Below are 24,693 nucleotides of genomic sequence, written 5' to 3'. Positions count from 1 at the left end.
ATGGAATGGGGGAAAATACATTACAGTTTATGTACTAATATAAATTATGCAAATAGTAGTGAAACCTGTAACTTTTTTTTAAAAAAAAATTGCATACTTTTTTAGACACTGAAAAAAACTGAATTTATATCTGTGATATAAATTTATATCTGTGATATAAATGTTTGAGCAGACAACCAAACAAACGATGCTGGACCATCCGTGAAACACACATGTTCAGGAAGAGGAAGCAATGACTGATTCATATTCTGGATTAGTGCCCTGCTGGAATTCCAGGAAGTGGTCCGGTAGCAGGACCAGCTATAAAATCGCTCTGTTGCTGCTAGCTGTTGCTGGTTCAATACCACGTCTGACTAGAAGCTTGACCTTAGATGCCTATTCTTGTGACCTGGAGGGACAATCCTGTTATCTCAGCATCCTTGCCCTGAACTTTTCTCCTTGTCCTACTGGATAACTCCTCTCCCTCATCAGGACACAAGGAATCTAGGGGCATGGCTACACTGGGCGATATCCCTGGGATCGTCCTAGGATCATCCCTGTGCGTCCACATGATGCACAGGGGATCCTGGGAGCAGAGAGGGATAGAGATGTGAAGGCCCGGAAAGAACTGGAAAAATTTGGAAAAGAATGTTGTTTTCCTGAAGCCTTGTTTTTTTCTGAAAAATTGAAAAAATGAAGAAAAATGGATTATGGGATGTTTTATTTTAGCATGATGAATAAAATGTTTAAGACAAGGTGTTCAGATATTTACTTCTCCAAATGATTTCTAAAAACTATGTACAGTATCAGATTATTACAATTTTTGTGCACCAAGGACAAGCAATGTCCTTAGGAGCTCTGTGCCCATTGGGCGTGGGGTGGGGTGAGCAGGGAAAAGTAATTTTAAAAACAAAACACTTATCTTCTGCTCAAGAGCGCTCGTGCGCTTCATGTTCTTTAAAAGAAAAAAATGCCGGCTGCAATGTCACCTGCTGCGTGTAAACCAGGGAGACTATCTCGCGATCATAAAATTGCGAGATCGCCTCCCTCTGACCCCCCTCGTCTAGCTGAGGCCAAAGTTTCAAGATCTACCATAATTGGTGCATTTAATGCACAGATTTCATTTTGATTCCAAATGGCTACATTTTTTCCCCTCAGGGGTTCTTTGGAATCTGTTAACAACCCCATTGTCTGTTCTGGATACTTTTCCATATGTGTAGTTTCATTGTACATCAGGGACATTTATTACATCCGAGAAAAAAGACAAAAGCCTTTCCAGGCACGACTTACGTTATAATTCGGAAAACCTTTGGCCCAGTTTGTATAGTAGACACCACTTCCATCTGTCCAATAGAATCGATTTTCCCAGTTAGCATCACTCAGTCCAATCCAGGTATCAGTTGGAGCACCTTTTAAGTACATGGTGAGGAAAGCTGTGTGAAAATAAAGAACGTTTTATCATGACGTATTTGCAGGCACAGACCTTTCACCTACCAGTGAATAATACTGGATGACCATAAACTGAACTGATGATCTTTTGTTCATCTTGACATTTTGTTTTTGTTCTGAACCGCTTCGGGCTGATCTGGACCTCCCCCGATCCAATCCGGAACCGGGCTTCAGAGGTCTGGATCGGCCCACTCCGCTTTGGATCTGGAGATCCATAATGGAGCAGAGCACACCCCTAGTTTAATGTAGCAGCAAGAAGATTTTTTTAAAAAGTCCTAGCTGGAACAGACTAAAGGGTCACCTAGACCACAATAGCACACTCTGCCCCTGGAAAAAGCATAAACATGTTATGATTAAGGTAATGATTAATTTCTCATAGAACAAAAAGAATACTGAGTCTACAATCTTATGCATGTTCAGAAAGGGGGGGGAATCCTGAAACTCCCAGCATTTCACTAACTGGAAAGCTTTTTTTTAGAGTTTATGAGTCAGAAATATAATTTGGATATTGGTACATATAAGGTAAATTAAGGAAAAGTGAGATTTAAAGATTAGAGGTATGATTAAGTTCAGATTAAATGTACCTATTGACAGCAATTATATAATATTGTAGCATTTTTTTAAAAAAAAGTATCTAAAAACATTATGTAGTAGCAAAAGTCACATTGTTAATTCTATATAATAGAATAGTTACTAATTTTGTAAAATGTTACTAGACTAACAAAATTTGCCAAGGTGTATTTGCATTTTATAATATGTATTTTTTTAAAAAGAGAGAGGGAGGGAGGAAGAGAGAGAGAGATAAATGGGCAAAGCAATCCTATGGTTCCTGGGAGAATGTCCCAGGGACCATAGGAGATGCTGGCTTTCCCCTCTCGAGGCCACAGACATTCCTATGACCTCAGGAGGGGGGACTCTGAAATCGGGGCCATTCCCCCCCTTCCTCCATCCCCCTGCAGCTGCCATGGAAAGCACAACAGCAGCTGCGCTTCCAAGGTCACAACAGCCACTTTGGAGGAGCTTGGGGAGGGTGGAAAGGGTGTGTGATGGTGGGCAGGGAGGGAAGACGACGGGAGGAGTGGGCAAAGGTCAGGAGCTGCAGGGTCCTAAAGCCTTTCCATTGCTGCCCACCATCGGGGACCCATTTAGCTGACATTTTTTGTTTCAGGAGGAATGGAAGGTGCAATCGCTCTTGCCAGCAGAGTTTTGGATAGAATGAGGGCTCTTCCTATGGATTTCACTCTAAATAAGTATATGGGAAGTGGGATGTAGCAGTGCAAGTTTCGACGCGTCAAAAATAAACCTTTAAACAAACTCCATTTTAGAAGCCAAGGAAGTTTGCCAAATTAGGATGGTTCCAGACAGACAGCTCCCAGCGCTACAGGCCTAAAGATATCATACCACTATTCCATCTTTTCATCCTTATTTTTTTATAATCTTTTTTGTGCATGGAAAAAGAAAAGATGAAAGGATTGGTGGAAAAATTAAGGAGGGTTACATGTGGGAAATATTATTGCCTGGACCACCGCCGCCCCACCGCCCCATAAAATTCTGTAAATAAGGCAGATAGAATGCACAATAACAGCCTCATATGGAGACACTCTTAGGGTGCAACCCTATGCATGTTTAGATGGAACAAAGTCCTACAACTCCCAGAATTCCCCAGCCAGCATGGCCATCTAGGGAATTCTGGGAGTTTAGGACTTTTCTCTGTCTAAACATGCATAGGGTTGTGACCTTAGTCATTCTGCCATTGCCAAGCTGCTTAGATATGACAAACTGAAGCCAACGTATGCATTTTACAGTATTGCCCTTCTCATTCTGCTTAAGTAATGAGGAGCCTGGAGCCACATTTAAGGAGCTCATGTTGTGGGCTGCCTCAACATTGTCCCTGTTTTCCATTCCTCCCATGTAGGTTGGGGTTTCTCATGTTACCTGGGCGGCAAGGGAAGGAGCCACAATGCAGCAGTTCCTATGGAACAATGTTAAAATGATTGGAGACTCCTGGGCTTTTAAAACAGTTAACTTTATATTGGAGCAAAATGATTTAAAGGAGTGACTGTACCTTGAACAGGCTTGCTTGGTATACTAGCCAGGTTTCCTCCTCGACTTCTGCAATCCGCACGAGCTTCAGTCCAGTTTTTCCTCTCATTTTCATTAAAACCAAATATCTGGAAGCACTGGGGGGAGGGATTCCAAAATTACGTCAATAATGAAATATTCCATGAAATCTCAGTTATGAAATCATTAATAATAAAATCATCATGATGATAATTTACTGGGATAGGAGATCTGGATAATTAAGAACTTAAGAAGCAACCCACTACTAGTGAGGCTCTAGCAAATCAGTGTTTTCCACTGCCAGATAACATTTTCTGGCATTTAAATGTATGCTGTTTTAATGTATTCTCTATGTTATGTAATCATCTTTAAATATTTTGGAATTATGGAATTTATATAGCCAGGACCAGCTCTGCTGTGCAACAGAGTGGTACCTTGAAAAGGGAATTGGTGAAGGCAGGAACATGCAGCAAGAGCTTTTAAAGTCCTGGCCTTGGTAGGTGTGTGTGGCTCTGTAGTACTATGGCTCTGCTTCTGGGAGCAAAATGTCTTGAGTGGCATTGGCCTGATCTGAGTTACCAGGAGAGAGCCAACATGCTAGTACCTGCAGCTCAATCTCTCCCACTTGGCTTCTCCTGCCGGTGGGAGTGGTCATACAAGCCAGGGACTCCACATTCCTACCTTGGTTAGTGTTACAACCAAACCAGGAGCTCTGGCTTGCCCATCCCCTGACAAGCCAGGGCTGTAATATAGGATTAGTTCTTGGGTTGCAACTTTGGCTTGTCAAAAGAGAGAAAGCCAGAGTCCTCAGTTCAAGCCAGGGATGGAGACTCCCTGGCTTCTGTAGCCAAGCAGAAGCAATTGAGCTGCATGCACTAATATGCTATCCTGGCTTGCTCATGGTTGACATGAAATCCAAACACTGCCTTTGTGAATAGGAATTTTTTCTAAGATTGTCATTAAATAAATGTCAATGTAAATAAAAAGAAAAGAAGAATGATGAAAACGTTTTTTTGAATCCCCTTTTATAGCTTTATTTTGGAAGCATAACAAGGATGCCAAGCAAGTCTGTCTGTGGAGCTCCATTCCCCAACCAGATGTAAGCTCTAAAAAGAACCCTGAGCATTGAACTGTGCACATGGAGGGCAATCGCTGCACATTCAGGAATGCTGGAGCATTAATTGTACATGCACTAAAACCTAAAAAGAGCTGATATACTGAGATATTTGTAACGACAATATCAGTTACCTTGTTATCAAACAAAAGCCAACCTTCAGTGCAACCTCCCTGAGGTGCAGGTGATGTGGGAGCAACAGTAGGACGGACAGAGCTGTTATGCCTTTCACAGATGAAGCACGTCTCAGTACCACAATTTACATCATTCCATAAGCCTGAACAGAGAAGGTATGTTGTCAACATAATATTATTTTACTCCCCAAATAAAAAAGTGCTGAATAAAATTCAATTATATTATTTTCCATTATTATTATTATTATTATTATTATTATTATTATTATTATTAGTTAACTAGGGCTAGGTCTGGTCAGTTCATGATGAATGTTATAGATGACATGTAATAAATATATAAATAAATAATTGTATACTGCCTTAAGTTCCATGTTGGAGGAGAGGTGAGCTATAAAAGTGATACGTAAGGAGGTTTTGGTGCAGTTCTCTGCTGAAAGTCTCAAAGATATTAAAATTAGAAATATACAGCTTTTAAATTGCTAGTCTGTGTAGTATTTACGAAGATCTTTCTCATTCTGCAGTCTTGTTCATTTAATATGGTGTTGGTAGCCTTTAAACCAAAAGACTTTAATAAGCTGTCATGCTCAAAGGAATACTTAAAATCAAAGTGTTTTAAAAGAATGGATTATTCCATCCTTTCAATATATGCATGTGGGTAGAATAGTGATTCTGGCTACAGATTCAGCAGGCTGGTTTGAAATTGAGTCATACTTAGTGCAATCCCACCGAAATCAATGGCTCATGGCTAATTTAAGTCCCATCGAAAGCAATGGGTTTCCTCTAAGTATGTATCAATCGGGAACCAATGCAGTGTGCGGCAGTTATTCTATATGAATTAATTCCTTGCTTCACTCCCAAATATAAACATTTGGAAGAACGGAATTTTTAAAATATATATTTATTCTATTTGCCTCGATTTGGAATCAATCCAGTGTGTGACAGTTATTCTATATTTTTAAATATATATTTATTCTACTTGCCTGTACTGAGGTACATAACCACACAGTTTTCATCATCATTTGCAAAGTTGGGTTCATCAGGGGCCCAGGCTTCATAGGTCACTGGAGTGCCATCCATCCAGCTAAAGAAAATGATGCAACAGTTTTGGGCAGAGCAGCACAATTAGCCATGCATACATTTACAACACGTGTTTTTGTGTGTTTGCATTTTTATCCAAGTGAACTTCAGACGGAGAAAATTTTTGAATGTTGATTTTCTGTCTTTCTCATCCCATTGTTAAAGGCACAGTAGCCATTCCAGAAAAATGTTGGCAACATTGACAATGTCTAACAGGAAAAATTGAAATACTATAGCAAAAATGGTGAGGAAAACTATTATCTTTAAAGACTGACGTGTTATTTAAGAAGAGCAAATTGCTAATTTAATAATTTAATATATTTTGACCACTATATGGGATTTCATTTGGATTTTCTGTCTCAGGCACCAAAATGTCTTCTTTATTTTTATCTGTATTATGAATGGTTTAATATTTGGGATGAATAAAATTATGAATAAAGGAATTATAAAGAACCTTAAACATGTTTCTGATAAATACAACACAACATACACACACTTCCAAAAATCATATATACATTTTATTACTAACTATAATCACATTACAATTTGTGTCCTTTTTATTCTTTTTGTTCACTTACCCAAACTTTCTATCAAGTCCCAAAATCAAACCAATATAAGGGTCCTGCATAGAAGTTCTATAAAAGATGCTCTAAAAAATACAAAGGGAGAATGGGAAATAAACATAAGTTGTTATATAGCTAGAATTAGTGAATGGAGCCAGCTCCTCACAAGCACAGAGCCCTTACGTGTGATGCACAGGAAACACCTAGAAGAATCCATGGTTTGCTGTTGTGTTGTGCATTCTGGATTGTTTAATTATGGGTTGCATTCTGGGTTGTTTAAATTCTGGGTTGCTTTTTGTGTAAACTCAGAACTGTGGGTTGTTCATGGGTTATTTTGCCAGGCTACAGTGGCAGCAGGCAAGAGTGGTAAAAAACCTAACCGCTCTATATACCAGTGTTACAGTGCCACAAAGGCATTTGGGATGCAGAGGGGGAGCCAGTAAGTGAGAAGAGAAACATACAATCCAGAGATTGAGAAAATAAAACAGTTCATTCAATCATTTGTCAAACAAACTCTGAATAGGACAACAAACCATGGCTTAAATAAACCATGGGTTAGCATTATGTGTGAACCAGGCCATTGTACCCTACTTCCGTTAATTTCTGGAAGATTTCTACTATAGCATGGTTGCCATCCAAAATTGGTCAGGGCTCCACATAGGACTACCTTCCCATTTAATTGGACATATCACTAGCAGCACCTGGCAAACGTAGCATTAAGGTGGTACATACTACACAGTCTGGTGGATCTACTTAGGAAGCAGATTCAAATGTTTCCACAAGTGTGTAGAACCATATTCCTGATGATATGGAACAGTTTTCAGCATACTGAAAAAGCACACTGCAGTGGCTGTGAATAAAGTCTGGTTCTATGATCATTATTGGGAGGGGTCATGCATTTTTGAATTAACAATTCTCACTTTCCTCTTAGTATCTGATGCTCTAGTGGAAATATATTGATACAAAGGCTCAGGTAAGCTTCCTTAATTACTGCTTGGTTCTAGCTATCTAATCTGATGCAGAACCTCCAGCCGATGAGCCTAATCCAGCCCACAGGGCACCCAATCTGAGTTGTGGGGCCTCCTGGGATTCCTTCAAGGGCCAGAGCCTTGATTCCAAGTCCCGCCACCTGGAAGAAGTCCTTCTAGATTCTGGAAGAAAATATTTCGTAGGCACAGAAATGGCAGTTCTCAGATAATTTCTCTGGTTCTTTTTTTGAACACAGTTACATTCGGTTAGGGAAACGTATTTTCCATAAATTCCTTACATATCTATGCAAAAACTTTCTTTCACTTTCACCGTCAATGACAGTAAGATCTCCACCATGCTTCTTGCAGAATGCCCGAGATTTTTCTGCAGGAAGTGTTGCATTACTGAAGTAGTACTCATTGTTCTCATATACAATCCAGCCATCTTCAATTTCTTTGAAAGAATATCCTGCAAAAGAAGAAGAAGGAGGAGGAGATAACATTTAATACAGAGTTTCTAACACAAATTATATAAATTGTAACTCTTAAGAAACAAAACATGAAATCAGTCAACATACCAAAAGTATTGTTTGGTTCTGGTTTTAAGGGCACACCTGAAAAACCAAAGAAATGTTAGTTATAAAATATCTAAGTGCCATCTATAGCATTGCATTATTTCATATTGCAAATAGCAATTCATAAAAATGAAAAGAAAGCATTATTATCAGTGTACAACATTTCTGTTATGCAAGAAACAACAAAACAAGAAAGAACAATCAGTGTTTGCCTGTATTTACCATGCCTTCAAGGCACAAGATGCCTTCTCATCTAACTGGTATACTTTACATTTGAGTAGATCATAATACAAAGTCCACGAATTCAAACTTTGCAGTGTTCATAATGAGGCAAGACTTTAACACTTAACATCGGGATTATTTTTCATCCTCTCAAAAGGTAGTAGGGTAACTAGCATGGCAATGTCAAAAAGCCAAGTTTAAAAGCACTACAGCAAACGATGCAGCTGCGGTTTTTACTTAATGAACCAGTTGTAAATGAAAGGAGTCTTGCCTCGATTTATTTGACAAATCCATGGATGGACATGGTCACATCTAAAAGGCTTCCAAAATCCAGCTGCATGCAGTACAGAGCAGTGTTCTTCATTATTGTTGGAATAATACCAACGGAACAGATGTTCGTAATCTACCTACAAAAGAATTAAAGATTTATTACTCTTTTTCTTTCTAAAAATCAGCAGCTATAATATTCAGAGAGAAGACAGACTTACAATAGTGTCCTTATAGATACATATACAAATACATATACATATGTATATACATATACAAATGTATATACATATACAAATATGTATCCATATTTGTTTCCATATGCATATATAGAAATTAACTTTGTGGGTGTTACAGGTTACCATAAAGAAATAAACCAATTCCTGCCCTTGCAAATTACTCACATGAGTGGTCATTTTGGACTTGCACCTACCCATTCACTATGTTGCCACTGGGGAAAGCAGTACATACATCTTGATCTTGATCTTTATAAACACTGGGCCAGGATCAGGGCAAACTTACGTATTGGTCTAATTGTATAAATAAAGCCAGCTCACAAGACTAAAGCAAAGAGGCGACATGTTTCCGTGCATTTATTTATTTATTTATTACATTTTTATACTGCCAAATAGCAGACGCCCTGTGCATTGACACAGGGAAGTTCATGTTGAGTCCTACGTTTTGCTTAGCAAACAGAGCACATGCTTTTTATACAGAACATCCCCAGTTCAATCTGAAGCATCTTTTAAAAGGATCTGAGGTGCTCAGATTTCCTAGAGATTTCCACAGTCAGAATAGAAAATATTAGGTGAGATTAGAGATGTACGGATTTTGTATTTTGCAGATTGTCAGGCATTTTTGTTCCATCATCCACTCATTGATGTTATTTACCAGAATGTCATTCTACTTACAGTGATGTGCATTAGTACTAATGGCAATTAGCACAAATACCCTCCAAAAGTGGAGGGGGGGGGAACTGGTTTGTAAATCCACAGAATTAAGAAAACGCCGGAATCATAGAAATCCAAATTCATCTGAATCCACTGCAGAGATGGACTGAGTCAGTATATAGCAGGTTAATATGTTCAAAACATAGGATTGGACTGATTTTCAGGAGCACTAAGGCAAAGGGGAAGGGACCTTTTGGGGGAACATTTTCAGCAGCAGTGTAAAGCGTCCTCTTGGGAGACGTTTCAGGGATCACATCAAAAGAAGGCAGAAGTGTGGTTCATTGAGAGTATAGGCAATGCTAGTTCATTTGCACACAGTGCCACGTGTGCCTGTGCAGTACCACGACACTGTTCCGTTCATTCCATGGATGAATGCTTGTTATAAGGCAAGAGGCACCACATTCTCAACAAGAGGAATTAATGACAGCGGTCAAGTTACAAGCCAAGCCCCTCCTGGAGGGGATCCGCACGTTGTACCCAGAGCGCTTCTATGCGACCCCAGTGCACCCCGAAAACGATCGTCAAACTTGCCAGTAAAAGGAACGAGGAAGAAGCGTCCTTGCCAGCGCTGGCGCCACCCACCTCCCTCCTTGCCAGCCGGCGAGGAGAGCTCGGCGAAAGAAGGCGGGGTGGAGAGCTTCTTCCGCTCTCCACCCCGCTTTCTTCCGCCGAGCTCTCCTCGCCGGTCGGCGAGGAGGGAGGTGGGCGGCGGCGGCGGCGGCAAGGACACTTCTTCCTTGTTTCTTTTACAGGCAAGTTAGACGATCGTTCTCAGGGTGCACTGGGGTCGCATAGAAGCGCTCTGGGTACGACGTGCAGATCCCCCCCTGGATAATTTTGATCAGCTAAGACAGGCAAGGGTTAAAGGGCCATGATGTGCGTCTTCCACTGAGGACCTACCACAAGCAGTCTAGGCTCATAAGGTGGCCATAAGAAAGAGGGCCTTCTCAGTGGTGGCCCTCCAATTATAGAACACCCTCCTCCAGTGAGACTTGCCTGGCGCCATCCCTGTCATCTTTTCGGCTCCAGCTTAGAATTTGTAGTCCACTCCCAGGCTGTAATGGTACACCATGGAGCATTTATACCAGCTGTGTTTATCAGGTCTAGTATTTTCTTGAAATTGCTCAGCTGTTTATTTTAAATTTTGCATGTTAAAATTTTATACTGTGTTTTATTATCTTGTATTTTATGGTCTGTAATATTTGTGAACCATCCAGAGAGCTTCAGCTATTGGACTGTATAGAAATTAAATTGATGATGATGATGATGATGATGATGATGATGATGTGAATGTGAGTTTCAAAACAGCTTGTCTGCCTCCACAGGAGCAACTTAATAAAAGTAACCAAATCAAATAGGATAAACAACAACATCAGGCAACTCCGCTTCAACATTCAGGTTCAAGTCAGATCAGATATACAAATCATATTTTTAAAGCCTTTAATACTGCATACTTCCCTTGCTAAACATTTAAAATATTGTCAAAGATTAGAATTAGAGCAAGAGGACTTGAATATCAAGATTACATTTTTTTAAAAAAAGGGTAACAATAATTATATTAACAGCATATTAGTATTGATAATTTTCTTACAGGTGACCCATCATTCCATATCCTTCCTTTGGTGGGATCCAGAGAATTTAAACCAATCCAGGCATTTTTTCTATTTCCCCTAGAATATAATAAAAAATAGAGTCCAGATAATACACAAGCAGAAGCATTTCATGGCACTCATAGTTATAATATTTGCATAATGAATAACTTCATATTCTCCAGAAAAATATAATTCATCTTTCACTGGTATGTTTGTTTAAATCTTACTACAGTGTGAGATTTCTAGAACAGGTGTACCATTCCAAGCAGAAGCCGAATTCCCCCTCTTAATGGGGAGTGATGCATTGTGAGGATGAGCAGGCCAGCAGCGAAGGGAGAAAGGCTGGTAAAGAGCAGCTACAAGCTGCAACAGCAGCAGCATCTCCTTTCCAAGAGGGGACCGCTGAGCCAATGAGCATGATGACGGGGTGGAACCAAAGAAGCTGACCCAGCAGAGTGAGATATCTCCTTTGTTCTGCGTCCAGTTCAACCAGTCATTGGGTCACTGGTTCTTCAGGTGTGACTATATTATAAATAGTTTTCAAGAGGCCCACAAAACCTCCAAATCTTTTTGTATTAAAAGGTTCATATTTTGACCTGGATAATTAATATTGCTATGTTCATTGTAGGATACAAAAATAACCAGAATAAGAGCTTTTATATTTTATACTGAATAGATTGAAAATCACCTTTTGGTGAGATCTGTGCCTTCCTTTGTTAATCCCGGATTTCTAGGTGTCCATCTCATGGATTATACATTAAGGTGGATTCCTGCATTGAGTAGGGGGTTGGTCTCAATGGCCTTATAACCCCCTTCCAACTCTACCATTCTGGGAGGCTGTGATTTTGCCTAAATACAGTGGGGGGCATTTTCGGGGGAGGGGGACAGCACTGGTGGGGGAGGGAAAGACTAATATTCCCCTCTCCAGTGCTGCAACCTCCCTCTGAAAAATCACCCCTCCATTGCTACAACCAGGCAAGGAAGGGTTTTTAAATGCCCAATTGCAGCTGGGAGGGGGAAAGTTTCAGGAGAAAAGATGTATAGTGTATGTGTGTGTATGTGTGTGTGTGTGTGTGTGTGTGTGTGTGTGTGTGAGAGAGAGAGAGAGAGAGAGAGAGAGAGAGAGAGAGAGAGGCCTATGCAATCAAGTGGGGGGTGGGCACATACTAGTAGTGAGTTGGCCCTGTCCATTTTGGGATATGGTCCCACCCACTTTGGATATAGCCTTGCCCACTGCCGGCACGTAGCTCCCAATGTGGTTGTCTGAAGCCAACTTGGTGCTTGAGCCATAAAACACACTGTTAATCTTGAATATAAGGTTCTTTTAAAAACAAAGACAAAACTTTGCTGAGAATCTTATTTCACTTGTGAAATCTATTTTGTCATTATTCTTAGTAGTAATATTTCTGCTATGAGCACTTATCCCAATTTATAATTCAAGAAATAGTTTGATTTTTCTTAAAAATCATCATCACCTAACTGGATGCAGTTATTCCAGTAATGAAATTGTGGACCTTTATTTTAAGATGGAATAAGCATTTTATTCAACTCACCATTCCTCTGCTAAATTGTTCTCTTCATTACTATGAATAGAAGCCAGGTCGCCTCCAATTTCTCTACAAAAATCTTGTGCTTCAAACCAAGTTTTCTTATGCTTTTGCACTTCCATATAGCCCTAAAAGTATATAGGACAAATTAGATATTTTGCCACAAATATTGACTTTTACTCTATAATTCTCTCCCTCTGAACTTTGCTAAATCCATTCTTTGTTTCCCCTCCTTAGCTCATACCTGGATATCTTTTACCCTTATCACTTTTCAGCATGACCTTCAACCAGTAACCCCCAGCCCCTGCAACTTCTGCATACTTCAAATGTCATATATATAGCAAACATCTCTTCGGCTGAAATTTGTTCTCTATGCTAACTGAAACAAAATAGTTGGACTCACAACACTCATTTATAGTGAAATCTGCATGGTTTGCTTTAGTGCCTATTTTGCATGAAGCTAAAGGCCTAAGTAGATGCTATATAATTACATGTAATTAATAAATGTGCAATTTTTACAATTTAAATATTCCTAAATGGAAACTTGTATTGGTGGCAACTGGAGGACTCCTCCCAATGCAAATAGCAGCTTCAGGATAGTGATTTTTGGAACTGCAGCAGAAAGGGCACAAGTTAAAAAGCCCTTCCTGTGTATAGTGGTCCTGATCCTGCCTGCATTCCCCCAAAGCTGCTATGCAGGTGTTTTTAAAAACAACAACAACAGCACCTGCTTATTCATCACTTACATGCAATTTATATCATGTCTAGTTAGGTCCTACAAAACCGACATCCCTCCTTTCTCTCTTTGTCTGTAATATCATATGTAATTTAAGAATGTCTGTACTTGTCACAAAATCAGCCCAGAATCAATTTCATGACACATCAAAGTTTTCAAAATAAAGACTGACAGTTTTTGAAATGGTTACTGTTTGTGTGCTTTATGTCAAAACAATCTATTTTCTTCTTTCAGTTGTGCAATTAAGCTATAAAACCAGGGAAATAAAGTCAATGTTACAGTTCATTTTTAAGAGATTTGAAACAATTCAATGTCAGATCTACACACCTATGGCAGAAAAACAATGTGAAATAGAACTATCACAGCATGCATACATTTGGTTGAAAAGCTGTATTGTAAGTAAAGAGATCATTTCTCTTCTCCCAGGCATTTAATAGCATTTAACAACATATGCTGAGTTTTTTAACGGACCCCAGAATAGTTGTTTTTAAGTGGATATTGTCTGTTTTTGTTTGTATTTTATGCTTTTTATGATTTTAAATTCTGTATATCTCTTTTTAATGTTCATTGTTTTTTAACTTTTGTAAACTACCCAGAGAGCTTCTGCTATGGGGCGGTATGTAATAATAATAATAATAATAATAATAATAATAATAATAATAATAATAATAATAATAATAATAATGCCTTATACCAGACAAGCTGAAGGGGGTTCAGAGGAGGGCAACAAGGATAATGAGGGCTCTGGAAACAAAGCCTTATGAGCAGACACTGAAAGAACTGGGCATGTTTGGCCTTGAGAAGAGAAGATTGAGGAGAGACATGATAGCAGTCTTCAAGTACTGCACATTGCCTTCTAACTGGTAGCACCAGGAGCTCTCCATCTGGAAACACCCATGATCTGTTACTACATTTAGAGTACTGCATAAAGAAGGATCAAAAGAAGGATCAAAAGAAGTCAATACGTTTGCATATAAAAAGAAGGCTACAGAAAATGTGCTGCTGTGACAAGCAGTAGGATAAGAAGTAAGAGGCACAAGTTAGATTGAGTTTAGATATCAAGATTTCCCCACCACCCCAAACATTAGGCCATTCATTCTCAAACTGTGTGCCATGAGAGAGTCTGAACTTTGCCTTGAAAATTAAGCCACCATGTTAGATGCATCCACCAGTTCCTGCCAAATAAGGATTGGGTTCACCAACCATGCCTCCTCCACGCCAATGTGTGCAATACAGCATTTTGGCAGCCACATGTTTGGCCTCAGTGAGAATTGGACTCCGTATGCTTGGGAATCTCTGTGCATAGGGTTCTTACAGGCAAAGGGTAATCCTTCCTGGCCAAGGATCCCCCCTCACAATAGGAGCTTTACCTGCATTCATTGAAACAAGCGTAGGGCCTATTCTTGACACACAGCTGCCAAGGGGCATTGCTGCTGGACAGGCGTCCGTTTCCCCACACATGCGTTGAGGTAATGCATGAGGGGTGTCATGTGTATTCACTGTTACCTCAAATGAGGGATAAGTATGATGTAACTCATGCAACAGGTATGAAGAAATACAGACCTGGTCAATAACTTCCCATTCTTACAACTGAGATAATATACATGCACCTTTTTTATTGCAAGAGTGAAGTGTGCCTGCAACTTTATTGCACATTATTGTAGTCTAGGAAACACGGCACCTTAAGCCAAGTGGGAAAAGCCTAGGTCAAGTCATAGGGAACTTGAAGAATTCCTCTTACTGCCTTAAAGACAAAATTAGTTAGGTACCTGGCAGATATGGTTGAGCTTTTAGGATTTTGTGTGAATGAAAGTTTGCATGTAATTTCTGAGTGATACAAAAATAAGGAATGAATACAAACTATCCCCTAACAATTAATATCAAACCAACAGTTATGTGAATATGTATAATATACAAAAAGGAAAAAATAAAAGTTGATTGATAAAACTCCTATGGGAAGGAAGCTTAATCAAGTAGAGAGAGAGAGAAAAATTAAGGAGGAAAGAAGACAAAAAAAGGAAAAGAGAAAAAGAAAGAAAGAAAACCCCAAATCATAAATGTGCTGTATTCGTTCATTTGCATGAATGAATTTTTTTATTTTTTTATTACATTTTTATACCACCCAATAGCTGAAGCTCTCTGGGCAGTGCACGTGTATTTGCATGTAATTTCTGAGCTTTCTTCTAGTGTTATCTTTTTTGTGCATGATATCATGATTCACAAATAGAGATGTTAGTTAAGTTTCAACTGAGACTTCCTTTTAGTATATCTTGTTATACATTAGTATTCTGCCTCCTACAGTTTGCATTAGCCTCAAATGTCTTCAAAGGCTCAGTGAAATGCAAAAGCCATTTCTGCCTTTGCTGTGATTCAACAAGCTGGATACTTACTTTGAAGCATACGTTCCTCGTTGGGCTTGGAGTCCATCCTCCTGGGCATGGGGGTGGGCGAGTAGTTACAGGGGCAGGAGGAGGCGTCACACCTTCTGCCCACTGTTTGCAGAGGAAAGCTGCCTTCTCCTCACAGCTCACAACATCCCACAATCCAGCTGCAGTTCCAGTTCTCATAGCAACACAGCCAGGCTGTTGCCCTTTTTAAAAATACAAGACAAAGAGCCAGTTGAATTACACTTCTTTTCACATACATAAAACATGTAAAATGAATATGGTACCTGATGGACAGCTGGAGTACATACCAGGCATTTCTGAATTCCAGTGGGTGAATACAACACTGTCTCCACTGGTCCAGTTAAATGCCCCTGGTTGCCCTACATCTGAAAGTCCAATCCAGAAATATTTTTCAGAACGCAGCCCAATTAGGCTAGTTAGGTAGGCCTGTTCATATCTGTGGAGAAAAATAAGTAGTAAATCTATTAAAAGCGCAGAGGTTGTACTAACTTTTTGGATTTTTAGACTAAAGGCACAATTCTATGCATGTTTAGATGGAAAAAAGGCCTACAACTTCAAGCATGCCCCAGTCATGCAGCTTAAATGTCTTAGTTCAGAGCCCTACACTAATGCCCTACTCTGCGTTCAGCTTGCCTGATCATGGGAGGGCCGCTGCAGGTGGGGCTTTATGGTGACACTGGCCATTTCATTCCTGCTGCTGGGAGCAATGATACTGTCTCTGAAACAGCGGTTCTTCATCACAGTGATGGAGCAGCGAGGGGCATCAGAAGGGCAGTTCCTGCTGTGTCTGGATCATTCACTGATCCCTACCCAATGCCACCCCCCAGTTCAGCACGTATTGCTTGAGACATTAGGGAGTGCCTGGGCACACTCCGCACACCTCTTGCACACGCCTATGCTCAGCAGGCCCCCTTCCCTCATTGAATTCTCACCACTATTGTCAGCAATTGCTATTGCTCCTCCTCCTCTTTCTCCTCACTGCTACCATTTGCTAGCTTGACAGTGAGAAAGTAGGTAATGGCATCTACTGCTCCTCCTTCTCACTACCACCATTGTCTGAGCCATAGGGAGAAGCAGGTGAACAAGCAGGTTGGGGCACCTTATCTTCAAAGTATATTGTCTGTGTTTCACTTTTATTTTCAAATACACTTTCTCTTTCACTGATATCATCTGGCTCTCAATTGTCTAAGGGCTCATCTACACCAACCAGGATATTCCACTATGAAAGCGGTATAAAGGGGTTTATAAAAGGCAGGAGCCACACTACTGCTTTATAGTGATATTGAAGTGCGCTGCAGGATCTACACTACTGCTTTATAGTGTTAATGAAGTGCACTGACAACTGGTGGGGCCCATGACACATCTACACCATACATGATATATAGCACTATGAAAGCAGTATCTGGTATGTGTCAATGGGGACCAAGAGTTGTCAGTGCACTTCAATGCCACTATAAAGCAGTAGTGTAGTTCCTGCATTTTATATACCGTTTTCATACCACTTTCATAGTGGAATATCTGCTTGGTGTAGATGAGCCCTAAGACTACCTAGCAAAAAAGGAAAGCAATGGCATTCTGAAATTAAATCACCACAGCTTTTTATTCTCCTGCCTCACTGTGCATGGGTCTAAAACAAAACAAAACAAAACAACTTAAAAGTAATTGAAGAAGCAGATGGGCACAAATAAACAATATTTCCTCTTAATTGACCAGCAATGTGTCTAGCGAGGGATAGGAATGCTGCCAAGCAGCTGAACCAGTCATTTTCTGATCGGTTGGCAATTTTATGCAACACACACATACACACACTGCTCATCAGTATTAAAAATGCTTATATCTGCTTCTTTTCTTTTGATCTAAGCACAATCTCTTTTAATACCTGTCTTCCACGGAAGCCAAAAATCCCTTTTTTGCTTCACACACGCTAATTGCTTCTGAAAATGTTACAGGTGTCTGTTCAACGAAGTAACAATATAAACCATGCCTTTTCCAGCCCTGTTGATATATTTTAAAAAAACCAATCACAATTTACAGCAATATATTTTGGATACACTGAGTTTATTTGAGTGAGGCTGCTCAACGTGCTGTAAAAAACAGGATTCCCACAATGCACTATGAAACAGCTCTCCTACATGTTGCATGGATCAATGATGTCACCATCCCAAACAGTGAAGGAGGCCGTGCGCCTGAATCCATGCATCATAATATGCTGGCCATCCTGCAATTCCCTTTCAAATCCATAATCCCTATGAATCAGGAAATGCTCCATAATGCAGTGGAGAATCCAGAAACATATGCAGAATATTACCTGGATTACAGGAAAGCATGGCAAAGCCCCTATGTCCACACACCTCCATGGACACTTCAGACCCACAGAACATTTTAAATATGTTAAAATCAGTATGAAAATTTAAAATAGTAAAACAGTAATATCCAATGAAAACAAGACAGTGTGCAGGCTGGTGGATTTAGCCATCAAAGGCTTTGTTAAAAAGCCATGCCTTTACCTGGTGCCAAAATGAAGCCAGTGCCGGTGCCAGTCAGGCCTCCAGTGGGAGTGCATTCCACAGCCAAGGTCCCACAACAGAGAAAGCTCTCTCCCATGAGCGCTTGACACTTTGGTAGGGTGACCAAAAAGGAGGAGCTATACTAGTGACCAGATTTAAAAGAGGGCAGGGCACCTGCAGCTTTAACTGTTGTGATGAAGAGGAAATTTCACTAGGTTCTCTATATATACACAAATGACACCTGCTGAAATTCCCTTTTCAATACAACTGTTAAAGATACAGGAGCCCTGTCCTCCTTTTCATATGGTCATCCTAGTGCTGTCATAAAGAAACACTTAGGGAGGAGAAGGCTAAGAGCATACAGAGCAGACAATGTGGGTGGGGAAGACCTTTTACTGGTCACAATGCCATGGGTGTTTCTATGTTGATGGGCAGAGAAATTGCAGGCCTTTAAGAACATAGGTGGTAGACATCTTCATATTTTTTTTCTTTAAAATAAGCAGTAATTGCATGAAGACAATAGCTTTATTAAACTTCTTCATAGTTTTCTTTAGACTTACTTTGTGACATTTTGGATCAGTAACTTCAGCTTCGTTGGGAAGAAATGCCAAACGTTCTTTTTTGCAGATGTAACCATGTTCCTCTTCACAAAAATAATCTGCCCAATCTCCATTCTGGGAATGGAAAGGTGAGGAAATATGAGTCTTCGTGAAAAACAATCCACCATGTTTACACTTCCTATTTTCACAATGCTTGATGTCTTCTGTGAAAAATGCCTGTTCTATTTCCTCTTCTCCGAAATCTACAGCCTAAGGGCTATACTGCCTACAAATCACCATACCGCCTACTACTATACTGAAAATAGAGAGAGAGAGAGAGAGATTGATCTCAAGGCTGTGAATGACAGGGTATTCAGCCTGCAAGAAACAGGAGCTTTTGAAAATACATTTCTATACCAATTTGAGAACAAGTCTGACATAGTCTAATTCACACTCATATAACATCTAGAAATATTATCAGTTATATATGATTCTTGCTTATATTATCAAGCTTATAAATAAATCAAACCTATTTTTTCTTGCCAATTCAGAGTCTGTGACAAAACGAGCTGAATTCTGTTGTCTTTATATATTATGCATATTCTTTATTTTTGACATTTGTTTTTATTTTGCTTTTTCTAACATTGGGAAGGTGCAAAAGTTACAAATTGAAGGGATTGAATCTGCACAGCCAGAAGCTGGGAATCTTGTTCAGAAACCCATCAGGCTTGTGAGATCTTAACAGGCATGTCTCACGCAAACACTGGTGCATTAATAACCATTAGAAACTCCCGGGGCAGATCCACACATAGTCTTCGGGACGCCCTGAAGGCGCTTTGGGGCGTCCCGAAATCGATGATGTGTACCCTACCTTAAGCGTTCCAAGAAGAGGAGGCGGCGGAGGAGGCGGCCCCTCGCGGGGAGTGGATGAAGACTTGCCGCGCCCGGCGCCTTCGCCGGGGAATCAGCTGCCGCCCACCTACCCGCCGGCCTCCTTTTGCCGGCGAAAGAGCCACCCGGGCCCACCCGGGTTGGAGAGCTTGGCGGAAGAAGCCGCCACCGGCTTCCACCGAGCTCTATGACTCGGGCGGAAGCCGGCGGCGGCTTCTTCCGCCAAGCTCTCTGACCCGGGTGGGCCCAGGTGGCTCTTCCGCCGGCAAAAGGAGGCCGGCGGGTAGGTGGGTGGCAGCTGATTCCCCGGCGAAGGTGCCAGGCATGGCAAGTCTTCATCCCGTCCCCGCGAGGGGCCTCCTCCTCCGCCGCCGCCTCTTCTTGGAACGCTTAAGGTAGGGTACACATCATCGATTTTGGGATGCCCCAAAGCGCCTTCAGGGCGTCCCGAAGCCTATGTGTGGATCTGCCCCGTTAAAGTTTGTTCCTCAACTGATAAATAAAGGCTAAAAATCTTATGCACATTCCCCTGAGAATCAGCCCCATTGTACATGGTAGGAGTTATTTCTGAATATACATGCAGCAGATTGGGCTAAACATTTTGAAATTCAAAAGTATGCTTTCTTAGGCAAAAACACTGATTAAATGGCTGCAATCCTAGGCAGAGTCTGGTACACTTAGGTCCATTGACTTCTATCGTTGTAGGCAAGCATAACTCCACATACATTGGACTGTTTAGCTAAAGAGGAAATTAGTACGTGGGGAAAATATATTTTAACTAGCTTTTTCTTAACTGAAGTTACTTTTAGACAGATTTTCACACCAAATAGAATTCAAGGGAAATACATATTCTATAGAAAGATAGCAGTTCCTTATTTTTACCTCCCCTCTCATGATGACACAGTCTTGTTGAATATTATTTATGTGTGTAGGTTCTCCTCGCTGCCACTTAGTAAAGCTCACTGGACTCCCATCACTCCATTCAAAATACATCTGGGTCTTCTGGTCATTCAGTCCTAGCCACAGTACATCTTCTGTTGGTTCTAAGAACAGAAATATATGATCTTTACTTGCTGCCAGACATAGTTGTAGGGAGCCCAAGTGTTGAACACACAGCTCTGTGATACGTAGATGTGGAAGTAGGGGAGTATGCAAAACTGCAACCCAATCAGACATGTTCATGTACAACTACACAGCTAATTAGGGAGTGTTCATGCTGGAATGATCAACAAAAATATTCAAACAGGGCTTTCACATCATTGTTACAAGTGAGTAGCATCTGATTGCCAGTTTCATCTCACACATTTGACTTGGCAGTGCCTCATAGGCACTGCAACAAGATGTATCTTCCCTCCATGATACATTTCATCAGCCACTGAGAACAATGCATGCACCAGAAACTCTAAAGTGTGTCAATTATAACTAGGATTTGAAAAGCAGACCCTTGGAGTTTTAAACTCTTAACCTAACTCCTTATTCAACAGTGCTGGCAGAATCTGAACTGTATTCTTGCTGTGATTATGAAATTCATTTGTGTTGTTAAAAATATGAATATATGAAAGCAGAAGTTTCCAGACATGTGCTTCTTCACACAGCTCATAGTTAAATTATGGAATTCTCTAAAACAAAATGTTGTGATGGCTAATGTGAAATGGCGTACATATAGACGTTTACAGGTGTCATGTAAAGTACACTTTCTGTGGTGTCTATGAGGCTACAGTGTACCTGAGTAAGCCTGAGGCCTTGTGTTGTTATTGTCAAAGGCCTGTGTAGTAGTTCCTGAGTGACATTCTGAAGGGGGAGAGGGAGAGATGGGAAAAGCGAGAGAGAGTCATTTTGAATCTTGTTAGATGGGACCTGAATCAGGTAAATACAACTCTGATTGTCTGGGGATTCTAGCTAGGTAACAAAGAATAGATGGGGAAGGACAGTTAAAGTATGACAGTTGGACATTGAGGGCATCTGTAATAGTCAATAGGGAGGTTAGTGTGCAGTGTTTTCAAAAAAGGTGAGGAGAAAGTGGATAGCTAAGGTTTGAATTGTAAGCTATACTTTCTCTGTGGGATAACAGTAGGTGGTGGGTGTGTAGGGTGACCATATGAAAAGGAGGACAGGGCTCTTGTATCTTTAGCAGTTGTATAGTAAAGGGAATTTCAGCAGGTGTCATTTGTATCACAACAGTTAAGGCTGCAGCAGCCCTGCCCTATTTTGCATCTGGTCACTTTAGTATAACTATATACTAAGAAACCCGATCGGTGGGATTGCTCCGTGAAGGAACAGTTTCCTCATAGGTGGGCAGTGGAAATCTGCCATAGCTACCAATGTGGATGGCTTTAAAGGTGGAGTATACAAGTTCATGGAGGACTGGGCTATCAAAGGCGACTACTCAAGATGACTGTATATTGAGTATCAGAGGCAGTATACCTACAGGGGCAGTTGATGGAGGGTCAGGGCTGCACTGCATGCAGATTTCAGAGGGGGGTGGATTCACGATGCATGAGCCATATTTGCATTATTCATGAGCCCCTCCGTGCTGAGGGGACTGTTGTTTTTATACTGTTGTTTTTATACTGTTTTTATGTTTTTAAAATTTTTGTATACTTTTAATGTTTACTATTTTTAATTGTTGTAAACCACCCAGAGAGCTTTGGCTGTGGGGCGGTATATAAATGTAAATAAATAAATAAATAAATACCAGGGAAAGGAGCAGGCCTACTTGTGCCCATGGCAACACAGACTTTACTCTAGTATGTTATGAAGACAAGAGAACAGAACTTTTGGGATATACTTACTGTAGCCAAGCTGAGAAATGACAAAGCTGTATTCTTCAACGTTGTGTATACTTATTAAATTCCCATCATCCTTTTGACAGGATAATAACGCACGTTTCCATGTCTTGAGGTCTCTGTTCAGACGGTAACAATGGCCCGCATATGCAACCCAGCCATCTTGACATTTAATAGGCTTATCATCATCTAAAAAACAGAACAATACTATTTAAAACAGCATAAATGGAAACATTCATAAGCCATTTTTCTTACATACTATAAGAATACTTTGAGAGGCATGTGAGGAAGAAGACAAAGAATAGAAAACAAACATTTTTCTCTATGTAGTGCAGGGCCCCTTACATGTTTTTTGTCAGTGGGTACATTTAGAATATTGAGAGTGTTACAGATGCTCTCACAAAATGGTTGCCATAGAGGGGAATTGTAACAATTTGCATATTTTTCTTAGGTCACCGTAAATTCAATGAGGAAAGCATACACAAAAAGGTTGCTACATAGCAGAGGCTGAAGATAGATCAGAGATGTATAAAACGTTGAGTTCATAGGTTTTTTTAAAATGGCGTATACATTAGCCCATTTTACAGCAATGTTCATATTTTTGTACAATTTAATTTGTGTACACTTCTGGGGAGTTAAACAAAACATTTGGCAAGTCTACGGAATCTGCGCGACTCATAAGAACTAGAGACCTGCATGTCAGATTCAGAGAAATCCAATGCCATTTCAATCCATTGCAGATTTCTCTGACATTCCTAAACCTGTGTGTGTGTAATTTCCCTGTGTGAGAGCATCATCACACGGAAGAAAATCCCGTTTGCTTACTGTCGCTTCTCCGCTCGCGTGTTTGTCCCTCATTACTTCCTCTCTTGAAAGAGGAAGTAAACAATTTGCATGTTCCACATTCAGTGGGCTGTTTTGATCATGCTGCTTCTCTTGCACATAGCAGGAGAGAGCAGCAACTTCCATCTTTAAAAATAAGTCAGACTTAATGGGGTGGGTTTTTGTTTTGTGACGAAGGCTAGAAAGATGTTTTTTAGGCCAAAAGATTTGACAGGGCCACAAATTGTCCTCCCCTGTTTTGGACATTGGCACCCTGCGTAAAGGGATATAATCATTATATAGGTAAACTTCATTTCCAGTTTCCCATCCTACCTGGAGGAAGTACAGGAGTGTCTAATGAAGAGTTTGCTCTTTTGCAAATGTATCCAAGTTTCTGAAGACACTTTTCATTCATCCATTTCCCATTCTGAGCCACCATTAATCCACAAGTTTTTTCTGTTTCTGAAGATGGGTGACCTTTCAAAAAGAATAGAACAAATGTAACTATCATTCTATATGTCCTGTGTTAACACCACAATACTTTAAATATGAAAATACGCCCATATTGTTTTCTGATCCATCACTTCTATTTCAAGATTACAATGCATCAGGGAATTGTGGCAGCAGGGTTGAGGGAAGTATGCATGACTTGCTCTCTATCTGATAATGGGAAATACCCAACTGAGCACATATACTTTTTCACTGGGTTCTGACCATTGAATCATCTACTATCCAGACAGCATTTGTGGTACATTATGAGCTAGTACAGGATAATATTCTGCCAGTGCCAATTTTCCCACCACTGCAACACTGTAATGGAAGAAAATGCAATGTAGAATCTCTGCTTTTCACAGAGCTCTTAAATAGGGTGACCATATGACCGGATTTGACCGGATTTGTCTGGGTTTTTGACGGCAAATCCGGGAGGGGGAGGGAAATCCGGATTTTTTTCCAAAGAGCAGCTCTAATTGGAATTAACAAATATGCTTATAACTCCGTCATTTTTTAAGATAAAGACATGAAACTTGGCATATTGGTAGCTCTTAGGAAGGGCTTTAGTCATACCAAATTTGAAACAGATCCGTTCATCCATTGATTTTTTAGGATTTTTTTTAAAAAATTGGGGTTTTAAAATTATTATTTTTTAAATCGTCATTTTAAAGATAAAGAGATGAAACTTTGCACCATGAAAGGATTTAGGTAGAGCTTTAGCCACACCAAATTTGAAACAGATCCGTTCATCCATTGATTTTTTAGGATTTTTTTAAAAATTGAGGTTTTAAAATTATTATTTTTAAAACTGTCGTTTTTAAGGATAAAGAGCTGAAAGTTGGCACCATGATAGCTTTTAGGTAGAGCTTTAGCCATACCAAATTTGAAACAGATCTGGGGGCAGTAGCAAACCCTGTTAACAACAGCAGCAGCTTGAAATGAGTGATGATACAGTCAGAAAAGATATTTGAGGAGAATGTAACACACAGAGTACAGCAAAAGCTTCAAAGTACA

At 40.2% G+C, this 24,693-nt stretch overlaps 1 protein-coding gene across 1 annotated transcript in view; it reads right to left on the bottom strand.

The window, feature by feature from the left end:
- The window catches only part of LOC134395016 (macrophage mannose receptor 1-like), a 55,588-nt gene that overhangs the window by 19,306 nt on the left and 11,589 nt on the right, over positions 1–24,693 (bottom strand). The window contains 17 exon segments of the mRNA XM_063120992.1: positions 1,270–1,412; positions 3,494–3,608; positions 4,738–4,880; positions 5,718–5,818; positions 6,393–6,463; positions 7,645–7,814; positions 7,924–7,959; positions 8,528–8,549; positions 10,951–11,029; positions 12,505–12,626; positions 15,625–15,824; positions 15,930–16,078; positions 17,522–17,637; positions 18,710–18,823; positions 20,462–20,622; positions 22,372–22,554; positions 23,521–23,664. Of these exon segments, the coding sequence (XP_062977062.1) occupies positions 1,270–1,412; positions 3,494–3,608; positions 4,738–4,880; positions 5,718–5,818; positions 6,393–6,463; positions 7,645–7,814; positions 7,924–7,959; positions 8,528–8,549; positions 10,951–11,029; positions 12,505–12,626; positions 15,625–15,824; positions 15,930–16,078; positions 17,522–17,637; positions 18,710–18,823; positions 20,462–20,622; positions 22,372–22,554; positions 23,521–23,664 (2,069 nt within the window).

The sequence above is a fragment of the Elgaria multicarinata genome, chromosome 1, assembly GCF_023053635.1.
Source record: "Elgaria multicarinata webbii isolate HBS135686 ecotype San Diego chromosome 1, rElgMul1.1.pri, whole genome shotgun sequence".
Taxonomy (NCBI): domain Eukaryota; kingdom Metazoa; phylum Chordata; class Lepidosauria; order Squamata; family Anguidae; genus Elgaria; species Elgaria multicarinata.
This window is presented reverse-complemented; position numbering and strand designations above follow the sequence as displayed.